The 17,000-nt window shown below is 35.7% G+C and overlaps 1 protein-coding gene across 2 annotated transcripts in view; it reads right to left on the bottom strand.

Moving 5' to 3' along the window:
* Positions 1-7,164: 7,164 nt before the first annotated feature.
* CNOT6 (CCR4-NOT transcription complex subunit 6) overlaps positions 7,165-17,000 on the bottom strand; it is a 63,429-nt gene continuing 53,593 nt past the window's right edge. For both annotated transcript variants that reach the window (XM_004696839.2, XM_045284804.1), the window contains exons 9-12: positions 16,531-16,685; positions 15,512-15,742; positions 13,575-13,777; positions 7,165-11,527 (exon numbers count right to left, since the gene is read on the bottom strand). In XM_004696839.2, coding sequence (XP_004696896.1) covers positions 11,315-11,527; positions 13,575-13,777; positions 15,512-15,742; positions 16,531-16,685 — 802 coding nt within the window. In that variant the 3' untranslated portion in view covers positions 7,165-11,314. The remainder of the gene's footprint in view (positions 11,528-13,574; positions 13,778-15,511; positions 15,743-16,530; positions 16,686-17,000) is intronic.

Here is a 17,000-nt window from a genome sequence, read left to right as displayed (position 1 = left end):
AAATGGCCCTGCCACCTTCTATGTATGGATGGAATCCCTCCAGAAACACAATGGAGGGAAATAGTCAAGTGCTTAGAAAAGGGAGATTATGAGTATTACCGGAGGCTCCGAGACTAGTTACACAAGCTAATTTCCCTCCTCTTGTATATTCCGAGACCAAGCATAATCCTGGAAGTGTTTCTTGAACCTATTGCATGAAGTGAAAAAAAAGTAGTGTAAAGGGGTAGACTGTAGTGGATGATGTAGTATACTGGCACTCATTCCCAGCTCACTTAGGATTCTTGGCAGTTGATACCAATCACCTAGGTTGCTGAGAGTTGCGGTCTCACCCCTACCTTGACTATATTTGTTTTGACGGGTTGGTCGTGTGCCTCAAAATGGCTTTCCTGCATTAGAATCCCCTGTGGCATAATCTGATACCTGCATGATTGCATCACAGTTCGATTTCCCCTGTCCAATGTTACTTTATCACCCACCCCACAATCCACATGATGGTTTTTAATCGAGGGTGTGCAGTGTCCTGGAGAATGGCCCACCATTTTCACAAGGTGTCACCTCTAAGCTGGTGCCTTAGTTGTTCCTTTAAAAGGCTGTTCCGTTGCTCTGTCCTCTCCAATAAGATTCATACACACCAAATCTCTCAGAATCTGTTTTAAGTGGATCCATTTTAAGAAAGTGCCAAACCATACGTAGGTCTACTGCAATCATGTCCGTTCTGATTCACAGGGCAAGGTAGATGTGTTCCCTACTTTCTGAGCCTCTAAATATTTAACAAAAGCAGGGATCAAACCACCTCATCTTTCTTCCACTCCCATGGAGTGGCTGGAGGTGGGGACGGGTGGAGGTTTGATCTGCTGGCCTTGTGGTTAATAGTCCACTGCTTACCCAACAGAGCCACCAAGACCCCTTTTGCAGTTCGGGTGAAGGTTTGATCTGTTGGCCTTGTGGTTAATAGTCCACTGCTTACCCAACAGAGCCACCAAGACCCCTTTTGCAGTTAATAGCCCAGTGTGTTATCAACTCCACCACTAGGGCTCCTTTCAAGAAAGCATATTACTGTTTATTTAACAAAGGTGTGTGTGTGTACAAAACAGAAGAATAAAATGTTTTTAAATGGTTACCAATGGGGAAGGGGAAGAAAAGTTAAATGTCTTTAAATATTTTGCCAATTTGCCTATGTAACCATGTAAATATTTTAAAATAAAAGATCAGTAATAAAAGCAATGTCTAAAAGTTAAAGGAGACAAATAAATGTAGGATCTAGAACTGTTCCTTGGGTTTTCTGAGTATTAAATCTTTTCCAGAGCAGGACCCTCATCTTTCTCCCATGGAGTAGGTAGTGGGTTTCAACCACTAGTTTTGTGGTCAGGAGCCTCATTTAAAGCCACTGCACCCTCAGAGCTAATCACCAGTGAGGAACTGGAGAATACAGCCATTTCATCAACACGATGGGACTGGTAAGCCCACCCCACCCCCCACTACAAGAGGAACTGCAAAAACCACCTTACCTTTTCCTACTGATGGCATTGCTACTTAGGACATTTTCTACATATTTTGTGATAAGTTATGCTAAATGTCATAAGAATCCCAAAATTCAGCAAAATTGAAAGGAGATGTTGATGTAAGATCGTTAAGATTAATTAAAACCTTATAGCCAAAGATGCTAATTGAAAATATAATTACAAATGCCTTTTATCATATATATAAATATATATATATCCTGAAAGAACCTAGAAACTGACCAACCCAGTAGCAATGAGAATTCTAGCATCTAAATTGTGGTCTACGTCATTTTCCATGAAAAAGAATCAGGGATCTTTATAGCAATGACTGAGTGCATGCCTGAAGTAGGAACCCATAAGTCTTGTAATCCTGGGACGCAAGAAAGCTACCAGACTGCTGTGGTTGCATCCAAACAAGACAGGAAACATGCCCCTGCTGGTCAGAGATGGGCAATTTCAACATTAATAACAGTAACATTTGAAATGAATGAAAGCTCAAATGTTTAAGTTCTTGACACAGGAAAAAAAATACACTTTTTGGAAACCTTTAGAGGGCATGAATAAACCAACTCATTAGCCTGAAAAATTAATAAAGGAAATCATGTTAGCCACCTTAATAACAGGAGTTCTGGTGCTGTCTTTAATGTTTCAACCAGATACGCCATTTTTCCTGCTTTAAACCATTTTGCATCCCTATTGCTGCAGCAAGCAAAACCTAGGAGCTTACCATAAGACACTTATCAAGCCAGTCAAGAAACTGTGATACTACTGACTAGAAAATATACTGTTGGAGCCCATTACATAACAAAGGAAAATGTCTTTTTATAAAAGACAAGTTAAAGAATAATAAAATTAATCAACATTTGGCAAATTGCAATGAATTGGTACGGTAGATGCAGAAAAGTTGATCGATGGCGGGTAGTCCAACAAGAGAGAGATAATCAGGTAACATCAACCTCTGGGGGGAAGCATATAACACCAATACTGTGAAACCATTTTTCTCTATCACCCTTAAAAGCAAACTTGAATTTGATCAAGCCAACAGTCAAACACATAGTACCTAAAAGAAATGGAAGAAAGGATGAAAAGAGCCAAACAAAATCTCCAAGGGCAGCTTGAGGAGACAACACTTCACCCCTCACTGCCATCGGATCAATGCCAACCCAGAGACCCTATAGGACAGGGTGGAACTACTTCTGGGAGTTTCTAAGACTGCAGCTCTTTACGGGAGTAGAAAGCTGTCTTTCTCCCAAGAACAGCTGGTGGTTTCCAACCTTGCAGTTAGCAGACCAATGTGTAACCACTATGCTACCAGGGCTCACGTGAGAAGACAAGGGAAGGTTTTATAATGAAAGGGGGGAAAACACCTGGTGCTTGAAAGCCAAAAAGGAAGAACATGCTCCACGTATCTCAAACTGAAAGAACTGAGGCCAAAATGAAGCCTTGAGTTGTGATATGGAAGGGCTCTACAGGCAAAGGACCAAAAGGCACTGTAAGCATCAAAAGAAGACGGAAGGGCCATGGTACCAGGAAGAATGGATGCCCATCTATTTTAAGAGATAGCATATGATTAAGATATTATTCAAAGAAAAAGTCCAAACTGCACTGAAGGCATGTGAAAATAAGGCTATAGAAATTGAAAAGATATTGATTTAAATGTTTCAAGTGGTTGGTTGATGTAGCATTGGGAGCACTCATGAGTCTATACCAATAAACTTGAGAGAACATATACCTGGCCAACCAACTGGAAGAGAGTATCTGTGCCCATTCCAAAGAAGGCAACTCGACCAAAAGTAGAAAATCATTGATCAATATGAGTATCACCTTTGCTATGGGCTTTTCTTAGGGGCAGGTTTGTTTGACCTTACCTTTGTTCACAAATCAAATTGCTTTACTTGTTTAAAGCTGTTTACTTTTTTTCTTTTGTCTTTTCTGGCCTTGTTTCTACTATTCTCATGAAGTGAAATATTTTCTAGAGTAGCCTTTTAATTCCTTTAATAGATTTTACAGTTGTGTATTTTATGAAATTCTATAGTTGAAAAAGAGTTGGAAAAATAAGTTTCACATTGTTTCAAATAACTATCAGTTTTCCAGTAAGTGAAGTTCCAAAAATCATTAAAAGATTGCTTGATCTACATGAACAAAACTCGGATTCATTTCTTAAGAGCTCATTTAACTTGGTAGCAAAGGCTTCTCATTTTTTTCTACAAACCTGTAAGTAAACTCCCTAGTTTGTGTCAAGATGAACAATAAATTCAAAGGCATATTGCATACTTTGAAGAGCAACTCTAGATACATCGAAATGTTTCGTTTCGGAAGTCAATTTGCAAACTGAAAATTCATTAGCAATGTCAAAGATGTGCAAACTCAAAGATTCTTGAATTACTTTCAACTTCAATGTAAATCTTAAGCCTACCTGTCAAGGTCATAAGTATCCTTTCTTTGAAGCTTCAATTTTTGTTCACTCATATGCATATGGATCAGTAAGGAGGTATGACATTGCTTTTGCTTATTAATATTTCGCCAGCACTGTTTCAAGTTAATTTTAAATTAAAAAGAAATCTATAAAACCTCTACAATTCAACCAATGAACATTAAAGGATCATTAAACTGTTTACTTCTAAAAAATAATAAGTATTTCTTTGAACAATTTCATAAGCTGGGGTGATGCCTACATTTGTACATATATCCTAAATCATGTTAACTGCGTTCATGACACGAAGAGTCAGCTTCAGAAAACTGCACTACTTTCAGTGTACATCACACATGGAGGGGACAAAAACACTGAGAAGCATCAGCCTCGTTTTAAATTTCCAATAAATTTATATTTCTGACCTACCATAACTGGAGCACTGTCTGTAGTGATGGAAGCAGTGTTTTTCCTTTGGTTGCAATGCCTTAGTATAAAAAAAAATTCAAGAAATGTCATCTATTTGTATTTTCAGGCAAAGAATTCACCTTTTGATAAATTTGTCTTTTAAGACACAGTGCACCCAAAATAACTAAGCATGATGTCTTGTATCATGCAACTCTTTTAATCTGAAGAAACAGCCTCTGAGCTTTCAAACTGCAAATCACCTGCAACCCTCAATACTAAGGTTCTGTATTCCAGAGTTTGAGGATGTTTTGGTATTTTCTTTTCCTAATTTTCTAACAAAATCTCCACTGCAGAACACATATCTTAACCGTCTTGCCATCTAAAAAAAAAAAAAAAATGTGTACGCATGTATCAAGAATGTTTAATAGCAGACCAAAATCCACAGGCTCAGATCCCGTTAAAAATTATTCAATGCATTTGTGCATTTAACCAATCTCAGACAACTAATGCCATCTATCCTGACTGTTGAGAACATTTCATAAATTCAGTATTTGCTGAAAATGTCTAATATTGTTCACTACACTACTTTCGTGTTCTTAAATGGTTTTTCCTTTTACTGTTGCAAATTGCAGTGTCACTTGTGAAATTTGTGGTACATGTTCTTGTCTTTAATATTCCAGTTGTAATACTAACTGCATCTCTGGTTTTACATTAGAACAGATATGAAATGCAAATTTTGTCCTTTTAAACTAAAATAGTTTAATATTGGTGAAAATAATCTGTCACTGCCAATGACTTACATTATCACTAACATACACACTATGCCTAAAATACATGCACACACATATGTACTATCATTTTATTGAGGGCTCAAACAGCTCTTAGCACAATTCACACATCCATCGTCAAGCACATTCATATGCCATCATTTTCAAAACATTCTTTATACTAGAGCACTTGGTATCAGCTCATTTGTACCTCCCTCCCTTCTGAACCCTTGATAATTTATAAATTATTTTTTCATGTCTCACTTCACCCACTTTTCTGTTTTCCGCCCTCCCTCCCCTGGGAGGGGACTATGCCTAAAATATTAAAACATATTTTGGCGAATACAGTATTAGAATGGAACCAAATATTTGTCATTTAACTGGTTATGTGTTCTATCGTGATGCAACAAAATGTGGTTTTATAAAAATTTTAATGAAAGTATTTTAGTCACATGAGCCACATCTCAAGTGCTCAAAGGCCACATCATAGTTCTGAATAGTACAGGTCTAATCCCCTCCGACTCAATGTAAAGACTATCAAAATCCTCACAAGACACAATGCTGTCCACTGCCTCACATGCATGTGAAAGTTGGACACCGAAGAAGTGTGCAGAAGAACGGACGCCTTTGCAGTGTGGTGCTGGGGAATGCTGAGGGGACAATGGATGCTAAAGGGCAGACCCATCTGTGTTAAAAGTAAGGCCAGAGTGCTTCTTAGAGGTAAGGAGGGCAAGACTGTCTTCCATACTTTGGCCGATTTTCGGAGGAGCATCGCAAGAGACAGGCTCTCAACGAGATGGATTGACACAGTGGCGGCTCAGGCACAATTGTGATGCCAGAGGACTATGCAGTGTTTCGTTGTTCAAAGGGTTGCTATGGGTTGGAACCAACCCAGTGGTACCTAACAATCCCTTCCAAGAGGGGAATCTTGACTGGCTTTAAAATGCATGGATTCAATTTTTTTTTTTGGTCAGTTTTAATTTAATTTTATTTTTTAACATTTTATTAGGGGCTCATACAACTGTTATCCCAATCCATACACACACCAATTGTGTAAAGCGCATTTGTACATCGTTTCTCAAAACATTTTCTCTCCACATGGATTCAATTTATGTGTTACTCTGCTGACTCACTGAAATAGAAAAAACAAACAACTAATTGCCTTGAGTTCTGACGCTGACTCAGTGACCGTGAGGCAGGGTAGAACTGCCCCCGTTTCTGAAGCGAAAACTCTTCACGGGAGTAGAAAGCCAGCCTTTCTCCTTTGGCGTGGCTGGTGATTTCAAGCTGCCAACCTTGTAGTTAGCAGCCCACTGCGCCACGTTTTAATCTAGCAGTTTTCTGAAATTCTGGCTATAGACTACTTTTAGTACCAAAACAGAAGTGCAAAGTTCACATCTTCTAATACTGTATATATGATATCAGTTAGTAAGACTGATTTGGGAAACCAGTACTTAAACCATTTCGAGGGAAATTTAGTTACTACAGAAATGTTTCTGAACATCTTACAGAATACTAGTAAAAAATGAAGTAATATTCTGATAAACTGCAAAATATTAAAAATACTTTATAATATCTGTGAAAGTTTATTTTAACATCAATTTGAATTCTAATGCCTAAGGTAGTACTCCTCAAGGGAATTCACAGTATATATATATATATTTCAGTTCATGTTTCCTTAGATATTTCTCAACATTTATAAAGAAACTAAGGCATGCTTCATTAACCTATTTTAACACATATTTCAACAATCACGAAGAACAAAATTCTTGTGGGTAAAGCTACTGACTAGGTAAAAAATGCCTAAAACAATGTCTCAGCATCCCATGTTACCTACATTGTCTTCTGAATTCAAGTATAAACGAATTTTCCCATTTCTACATTAAAATTTACGTTTATTTCTTATAGAAATAGTTTCTAAGTAACAAATGAACTTAGGTTTTCCTAAACTGTTAAGTCACTAACTCTTAATTTATGAAGAGGTGGGAGCTTAAAGTTGTTAGTTTATATGCATAACAAAATATAAACATAGTAAAACATTTAATGCATTAGTGTAACTGTGCCAACACGTATTTGCTACTGTAATTAAAAACATTTATTTGAAATGTTAATCTCCTTTCAAAAGACTTATTTCTTATGAGGTATAAAGCAGAAACAACAAAAATGCTAAATGCAAAAGAGACATCAATATAAAACTGAACTTTGGCAAAGATTTGAGTGTTATACAGAGTAACACAGCCAATTAGAAAACACAAATGATTACACCATTCAAAAGGGAGAGTTACAATGATGGCCCAGATGACTTACTAAAAATTTTAAATGTGAGTCCCACTGGTTAACATTGATTTTTCTCAAACTTCAGTACTACAGCTACAGAAAGTACACTTTTAAAATATTTTCAACAGATACTGAATTTATTGGTTGGCTATGAGTAGGAAAATACATCGGTAAAGAAAAGAGACCCTGTATATAAATATAATACTAGCTAGTTACAATTTGACCAAAAAGTTCCACTGAAGAGAACAGTAAAAGCACTTGTTACTGCCAGTTCATATTGTACATATTCCCGTTTCCCATTACCCTTATCAAAGACGCTGCAGAGGCAAATGCAACATCCTTTGAGCTTAGTGCAGATAATGTGCTGGGTTTGGACACATGAATGGTAAACAAGAGTCAGTCCAGTGCATTACACAACATAATGTACTGTGGATCAAGACTAGATGCTATTTTAGACACTACTCCAATCACCAAGATATGAGTCATCAGAATTTATGTACCACAACAGAAGAGCAGAGTGAACATCTCCTAATACTGCAGATGGATTGGGAAGGGGCACGTGCTGAAGGTGAATGACCTAGAACATCTATACTACGTGTTCTGATTGCTCCATTCAAAGAACAATCTGTTTTCCCTAGATTGGCTTTGGACTTTTCGTGACATACACTCAAAACCTTAGCACTGTGGAAACTGGTTCAGCGAATTCAAATAGTAAAAAATTGAAGAGTAAAGCCTGAATTTACCATTGAAAATATGAATTTTATAAGAGCTCTGAAATTTCAATTTCAACATTTTAAGATCACTCTACCCAATTTAATAAATGCCTCTAGGTTTCAAAGTGCTAATCCTAAATTCCTGGTGTTATAAGTGTAATTAAAAACAAAACCACATTTTTTGGAGATGTTCTTTGCCTATCTTTTGGGATGATTAAGGTTGCAAACAACAATGTATTTCTATGTCAGTCTAAATTATGTCATAAATTAATTTTGATGAACATTATTTAAATTCTCAAAGCATAAATAATCACACATATGGTAAACAGTATGTACTTCAAGAGACTTACAACAGAGAATTGAGTGCCTCCACATTTCTGATACTTAAACCAGAAAACATACTCCCAATTATCTGTAAAACATTTATAAGATGAGTTTATCTGGAAAAAACATTGAAATCATATATGGCAATAATACCATATTAAATACACTTGTTACAAGACTTTTAGAAAAAAATCTGCACTGTGAAAACATACAGGTTTTATTGCATTTTAGGGAGTATTGATTATTGGAGATTATTCAGGACACAGAAAATACTTTAACACAAAACCTTGCTTAACAAAAGTATTGTAATCTGTTTTTGATGTGACCATTTATTCATTGGAGACCCGAAATAGTTCTCCAAAAGATTAGCATTGCAAATTTATGCTCTTGGTTTCATTTATCACTATCTAAATAAGATGGAGAAGCTGGCTCAAACTGACCCACACAATGTAGTATTCCGGCAACAGGCAAGAAAAAACTATTTTCAAGACATAACAGGACATTGTATCTTACTATGCTGCCCCAAAGTTCAAATATAATGTAGACAATACAAGATGAAACACATTTTGTGTAAAGCTCAAACCTTTATCATCTAACAAGTGCACGCTAGTTTCAGCAATCTGTGACAAGAACAATATCCTCCATTAACAAATACAAAATGAAGTAAGTGCTTCTCCATGGCCCCCTATCATAAAGCTTTCTGGACTTGCTCTTCCATAATGCCGATCACCGGAAAAGCCGTTTCCTCTATCTGATCAGTCCAACCAGCTCTAGCTTACTCTCACTGGAAATTGTCATGATGCACATTACTAACACAGTGTTCAGGAAAAATGAGTAAACACACTTTTTATTAACACTTTACAAAAAAAAAAAAAGGCAAACCAAAAAAACCACACAAAAAAAACAAAAACCCCATCAAAAGCTATGCATTGGTTCTACATTAATAATACCAGCTTCCCAATGTTCTAATTATAAACTGGACATGTTTGGTGTCAGCACAACTTAATAAAAAGGAAAACATAAAGAACCATCACAACAAAATCTTAAAAAACAACACACCTCAAAGGAAAAAACAGGTCCCAGACAAAGAATCAAGATCAAAACCTCTTGGGAGGGGAGTTAAAAAAAAAAAAAGAATCTTTTAACAGTATGTAAAATTTTTATTTTCTTTTAAAAACAGAATAGGCACATTTAAGTGCTCAACATTTTTCATAAATTTTAAGTCATTATCCAAAATGACTCAGTCTCTGTATATAAAAATTGTTAATAACATTCAACTATTTTTTCCTTAATGCTCACAAGGTATCTTTTGCTCCCCTGCCTGCAGTTGAAACAAAAGCAGTTAGACTAAGCTCCCTCTGAATTGAATTCTTATGATTTTTGAAAGAATAAATGAACAAGAACAGAACATATATGAATTAATTTTATATTTAAAGCTAGATTTAAATCTCTAATCAACTAATGGCACTGTGGGCAAAATACAGGGTACAATATAACTTTTACCTTGGTTGACATATTAAAATCACCTAGTCACTTTAAAAAATGATCAGAAATATTACTTTAGGGACCTGTTTTGAAAATGCATCTAATTTATACTGCTTCATAAACGGAAAATTACTTTTTCTTAAAAAGGAATGATTGGGGGAAGGGAGGCTCAGGAATACCTGGAGAACAAACAAGTTCACATGATAGCAGTATCTGGGTGACCAGCAGCACTGTGCACGGACACCAGGAAGCAGTGCTTGGGTCTAGTAAGCCAAGACCCAGGTACCCACCATTTGAACATGCTCCAAAATGTGATATTCAATGCTTCACAAATGGAAACAAAAACAAAAAAACCATAGTTCGTACAAAAGCATTGTCATAAAATTCTCACAATTGTTGAACAGTATTTAAAAAATATAAAAGAGGATGCACAGAGTTTCTCTGCATGCACAGGCAGTGCTTGGTGAGAACAAATTTAGGCAGGCACAGTGGAGATAGGACAAGAAGGATCTCAGAAAGAAGTTAAGAAGCTGTACCATAGCAGCTGCAATTTTTCATCTTAAAAAAGTTAAAGTTTTAAAAACATCAGAATGTACATACATCAACCATTTCATTCAGTCCATAAATGCCTATAGATCATTCACTGCTCAGCTTATCTGTCCTGGTAGATAGTTTCCATAAAAATTCAGGAATTCATCAATAAGTTGTCTCAGGTCCCAGAAAATGTTCTAAGGTTTAAACAGCTTTAGTTAAAAAGCAATGTTCTCAATTTAAAAATAAAGTAGTGTAACAGGGCTAACAAAACCCTGACAGTGCAAATCATCAGCAGAGAAAGTCTGTTGCAACTTCTTTGACAAGCTGGCTTTTTAAACATATGAAAACAGGTAAGAAGAATTAGCCTTAGTTACAATACAATCATTTCCAAATCAGATTTTTTTTAAAGTACAAAGTTTTCACAAATCAGGTCTTCTGTGGATCATATACAATCATAAAGGCTAAATTCAAATTCTATATTTTACAAACAAGTCTGAAAAAGGAGAGAAAAGTACCGAAGAATGATCTCTGGATGTTACTACTGGCCTCAAAAAAATAGTGCTACAGAGTTCTGTGCAAAGAGAATATGCTGTTCAAACATTTTCCTGTTTCAAGGCATGAAAATATATTGGATAGAAGACACAGCAAAATTACTTGTAACAAATTAAAGATAGGTGTCAACACACCAATCCCTGTCTAACAGTATATAAAGCATATTGGGCTCAGAATTTGTCTGTTGCTAGCACCTGGCTTTCATACTATATCCTTATCAAATAATCAGATTGCAAAGTCAAATCATTATTAAAAAAAAATCCTTGGGGCCATACATCACTCCCCTATATTCAAAATTTTACGAGTTGACAAATGAAATGGATGTTTTCTGAAGGTACTTGACTACCTCCTGCCAGGAAGGTGAATGCCGTTGACTTGGGGTAGGAAAGGCAGTAAGAGCTCTAGTTGTGCAAAAAGTGAAAAGTGGTCAGAGGGGATGAGTGGGTGTGGACAGCCGCTGATATTATTCTCAAGAAGCCAATGGTGGTCCAGAGGTCCCAGAATGCCTAACGTGTTCAGCTGAGGTTTAGAGTAGAAGATGTAGTCAATTATACCCTGAAAAAGTTAAAAAAAAAAAGGCAAGTACATAAAATACCCCTGAAAATTTCAAAACCTGTACAGTCAAAATGTTTAAGAAACAAGAGTTCCTAGCTTCTAAAGCCTCCCAAATATCAAATCCAGTAATAACAGAGTTTAAATATAATAATCATTCTAGGTTTTCGCAAAATTTTTAAATTCAACTTTTAATTTTGGTTTAGGTGAACGTTCACAGAGCAGATCAAAGAAATCATTCTGTCATAACAATTTAACACATCTATTGCAAGGCCCTCAATGTACACTCACTTATATTTCCTGTTTTCATACCATTGTCTTTCTTAACCCTTTGAAGTTTGTCCTTGGGGTAAATACTGCCCTTTTGATCTTAAATAGCTGATTATTCTAACACAAGGGTGAGTTCAGTTCCAGGCCTAAGGGTGAATAGGGAGGGGACTATACTGCTGTGGGGATGCCAGTTATTATTCGACCAGTAGGCCGGTCTCTTTTATGATTCTAGGTTTTGATTAATTATTTTCTCTGGCTCCATCCAGGACTTCCTAATGTGATTCTTTTCAGAGTACTTGGTAGTGATGGCCAGGCACCACGCAGTTCTTCTGGTCTCAGATTGGAGGGAAGTGATGTCTGTGTGATCCGTTAGTCCGTTGGACTAGCTGTAGCCATGTGTTTTTATTTTATCACCCTTCTTCCCATAGGATAGGGAGAGACCAACAGTTGCCCCCTACATGGTTGCTCATGAGTTTTTAAGACCACAGCCTCTGCTCACCAAAGTAGAATGTCAAACAATGTCTTTGTGAACTATGTTACTTCAACTGACCCTGGTGTGCCCAGAGTCTACAGTTCTGAGGGCCCAATCCCCGTGACTTAGTTCCTCAAAGTGTTTGCCCGTGTCTAAGTTTTCAGAACTTTACCCCGTTTAGCCTGTGTGTCTATCCAACCATCTACTCAAAGATTATTGCTATTGCAGGACTGTGCGTGTAATACTTCTGTTGCCTTTAACTCTTGTAAACCTTAGTGTCTCCCCCGCTGTCACAATTGTTTTTTGCTATTGTGAATACTGATGGAATGAACAGGAAAGGCCACATATCAATACAGGTCGAGGCTTATTTCTCTTGGCTATATACAAAGCAAAGGGATTACTAGGTCATGTGGTATTTCTAGTCCCAGCTTTTGAGAATTGTATTGTGTTTGTAATGTTTTATAGTCCCACCAGCAGTGTACGGAGGGGGGGAGGGTATCAGTTTCTTTATACCCTCTCTAGCATGTGTTGTTTTCTGTGTTTTTGAGATTTGCTATTGTTGGAGGGGTCAGGTTATTTCTCATTGTTATTTTGATTTGCATCTCTCAAATGACCAATGATGGCAAGCATTTCCTCATGTTTTGTTGGCTGCCTGTCTTCTTCAGTCAAGTGTCTGTTCATGTCCTCTGTCTAGTTTTCAATGGGATTATTTGGGGTTTTTTCCCTGTTGATACTAAGTAAGAATACTCAACAACCAAGGTAAGCACAAGCTTGCGCTTGCTTACTAATCAATAGTAAACAATTTAATATTTTATCACCACAACAAAGATTCTACTTCTAGGTATGGCTGGCATTTGAACCAAACTCTTTTCAAATTTATAATCTCTGATAGGAATGGAATATCCAGTAAGTAAGGCTTTGTGCTTACTTACTAGTCTGCAGGAAAAATTTCACATGGAATGTACAGAAAAACATGTTATCTGGCCCTGATGCTATTAGTACTGAGCATATAAAAAAACAATTTTTTTTTTTTAAAAAAAGCAGAGATATCTCAGGAATTCATTTACTACTGTTATTTCATCTAATTTCTTATCCTGGAAATTGTCCTAATAAGTATCTATGATGTTAAGGATAGGACACCAATCACATGGAATTCTATAAAGGGGCAATAAAAGAGTACTGCTGTCAACTAATTTAAGATTGCTTAATTACATTATGTACATATTGCCGTATTTTAAAGACATAAGAAGTTATAAGACTTTCTAGGAAAATGGAGCTTTTAAAAAGCTTGTGACTCTCCAAACTCACCTTGAAATCAAATGTGTAGTTAGTGTAAGGCATCAGGCCATTCTCATAGGCACTCTGTAACTTAAAACCATGAGTGATCCTTCCATTGGTTGTCCCATTCTTTCCATTGCAGCTGAAGTTTGTAAGACTTTCATTATATCTCAGTTCTTTAAAGTCTTTATGATTTGTTTCTACTCCACCAGTGCTCAAATACTCTACAACTCCTATAATACAGTTGTTCATATGATGAGTACAATATACAGTATACCAAAGTAACAAAAGATTATGCATGAGTAAGTTTTAAACACATATATTCCTAAAATGATTCATTTTTGTCTGTTTAAAAATTTCTAGTACTTGTCCAATTCTATTTCCATATAGTTTCAATCATATTGCACATACTTTACTCTTTCCATTCAATACTGTATTAAACACCTTCCTATGTGCTTTTCCAACTACCGTGTTAAAAATGGTTGGACATTGCAAGAGCTGGTGGATGGTAGTTGTTAGACTATTTACCTTATTTTTAATATTCAAGTTGTCTCAATTTTGTTAAAACACCGTAATCTGATGGCAACAAATGTGCTCGACACAATAGATGTTATATATGGATTATGGAAAGCGTTGTATGAGCCCCAATAAAATGATTTTTAAAAAAAGATAACACCATAATCAACATCTTAGTACATAGCTTTCCGCTTACGCTAAATTATTTACTTAGTATAAAATTCTAAGATTAGGACAAAATTTGCCATTTTACATAATCGCTATAGAAGAGATTATCACAAATTCCTTACAGAGAACTTCCCCATCCCTGAGCATGATTTTTGAAGTATAAGATTGGCATTGCAAATATATTTAACTTTCTCAGCAAGGCTGAACATTTTGCCATGTGTCTTCTATTTACATACTGTAATTTTTCTGTACTAAGTCTTAGATTAAATATTATTAGATTCTCTCCTTGTCCCTTGAATACTTTGTAGCTATGCAGAATAGGAATTATATACAGAAACTGTTAGAGAATAATCCTCAACTGCTTCAGGGCAGTATTTCCCTGGTAACTTAGTGAGATAAAATTTAAATATCTTCTATTTTCCCTAAAAAAAATTTTTTTAATAGTTTGTTTTCTTAATGCCATATGTTGTGATGTTAATGACATGACACTAAATTGAATCATTTCAAAGTGTGTGTGCAAGTGATGGACATAAATCTTATTTATGTCTGATATATGATAAATAAGATGAAAAGCAAAAGAAGAAAATATTTAGTGTCTTTATTTTATAAGGACCATGACTTAGCCACTTTATAATCTATAGAGGTAAGTTCAAAAAGCAAATTTTCTGAATGATTTCTATTATGATAAAAATCAAGATCCTTGATTTTTGGTGGGGCTAGAAATTCCATGTAAATTAAGAACCTAAATTTCCAACCTAAGGATATCTGTTGGGCTGTAATCAACCCAACAAAAGTAGTAGCATTTGAGATTCTGCAGTATATGGTCAAATTTAAACTGTGAAGATTATACAAAGGAGCTTCTAAAAATCTGTGGGAAAATTCCACTATTTTGAATTCCATTTTCCATGAACTTCTTGAAGGTCTCTTGTATTAACAGTTTTGCTGGAACCCCAGAGGCTACCCCAGTAACTTTTAGAGCCTGAATTTCATAGGACTTAAAGATACCAAATACAATGACATGTTCTTTAATGAGTTATTTCACGTGATCACCTAAGTGTTTACCAAAAATAATTAATGTCCATCCTCCATATTAGGTTTTCATACTATTGTTTGAATTTCAAAATGGTTTCCCCACCCCATGGGAGGTAGGATTTTCTTGAACTGGATTAATGGATGCTACTATAAAATTTTCATTTAGACTAAATTTAGAATTCTAAAGTTAGAAGTACATTACAATATATTTTGAGCTGAACAAGCTTTACGCATAAAAGAAGTTTTCTTACCAGAGTCTGGCAAAGAATTAAGATCTGCACATAAGACAAGTGGAATAGTTCCAAATTCTCCCACTACATTGGATTTGAGGTTTCTCGAGGCTTTATCAATAATGTTCTTTACTTCTGAGAGGAACATCATAGTTTGCACCAGCTTCACATCAGAATACTCAGGGTCCCAATGCATATGCGCATTAGCCACAAGAATAAGTTGCTTTTCTGTTCCAAGATGTGACTTTCCAGCTATATTAGATAAAACAAAACAAAAAAAGAAACAAAACGCATCCATCAGCCCTTATGTTTAGAATGGCCGAGAGCAAGTTATTTCAGTCTTAGAATAAAAAAAATTTACCTAACAATTTTCCTGAGAACTAGGAATTTAAACATATGGTTGTATTATTTCCAAGATAAAGGAGCCACTATTTATACGAAGACAGGGCCATCCAATTTAGTACAATAGTGATTTTTAAATACTTCTACCTCCTTAAACTTTTGGTCTTATATCAGGCTTCCCGAAATGAAATCTTTTAAAGACCTAGTAAGACTATTTTATATATATATACAAAATTTTTTATTCTTTAGATTAAATATCTTAACTCCAACAGTTATTCACATTATAGAATGCTTAAGTTCTCCACATGAGGTCATTTTAATATACTTTGAATATGAGACAAATGCCTCATTTATTCGAAAGACATTTAAAATAATTATTTTATGTAGGTGAAGACGAGGAGTCTTAAAAGGTATTGCTATCATCAAGAAGGAAGGAAGGGCATAGAGTTCTTATCTCTGAGCATTTCAGGTTAAGGTTTAATATACTTTTCTGGGCAATGCTTTCTCAGCTTAAATTTTATTGTAGAGTAAAAAAAGGATGTAGTATTTTTAATTCTCACTGAGTTTCTTCAGGTGTTAAGAAAGACAAAGCTGTTAATACATAGCGAATTTCCCGTTTTCTATTCTTTGAGAAGATGTTAGGGTAAAACATTTAAATTTGGGAAGTCAAATTTATAGGAAGTGAAAGGGTCACTCACATGACACTTCAACCAACTCCTTTCGAAGTTCTAGCAGTACTGCAACTCCAATGTTATCTTTGGTCATGACTCTGTTCAGCATAGCTTCAGACCCTTCTGAATTTGCCATTGCTAGCTGATTAAATTCAACAGTGTGTTTCTGAACCAAAGTAAATCTAAAACAAAAACAAACAAACAAACACACACACACACACACACAAACACAGACTTGGGAATATCAATATAATAGCTTTGTGGGAAATGGAGTTCCCCCCAAATTCCTTAAAAGATATGATGGCACTTAAAATGACACTATGGAAAATCCTCTACAAGCCACACCAAACTTCCATATTAACTTTTAGGTGTTCTCAATTTGCCACTGATACAAATAGCATCTTGAAATACCTTTACAAACATATTAAAATGTAGTCATCTGCTGTTTAGGTTTCATGTTGAAATACTTCTATCTTATCGTTTTTAAACAATTCTTT

The sequence above is a fragment of the Echinops telfairi genome, unplaced genomic scaffold (genome assembly GCF_000313985.2).
Source record: "Echinops telfairi isolate 266 unplaced genomic scaffold, ASM31398v2 ScPeMD7_7469;HRSCAF=8507_0, whole genome shotgun sequence".
In the NCBI taxonomy this organism is placed as follows: Eukaryota; Metazoa; Chordata; class Mammalia; order Afrosoricida; family Tenrecidae; genus Echinops; species Echinops telfairi.
The sequence above is the reverse complement of the archived record's forward strand: the minus strand, read 5'-3'. Positions and strand labels throughout refer to the sequence as shown.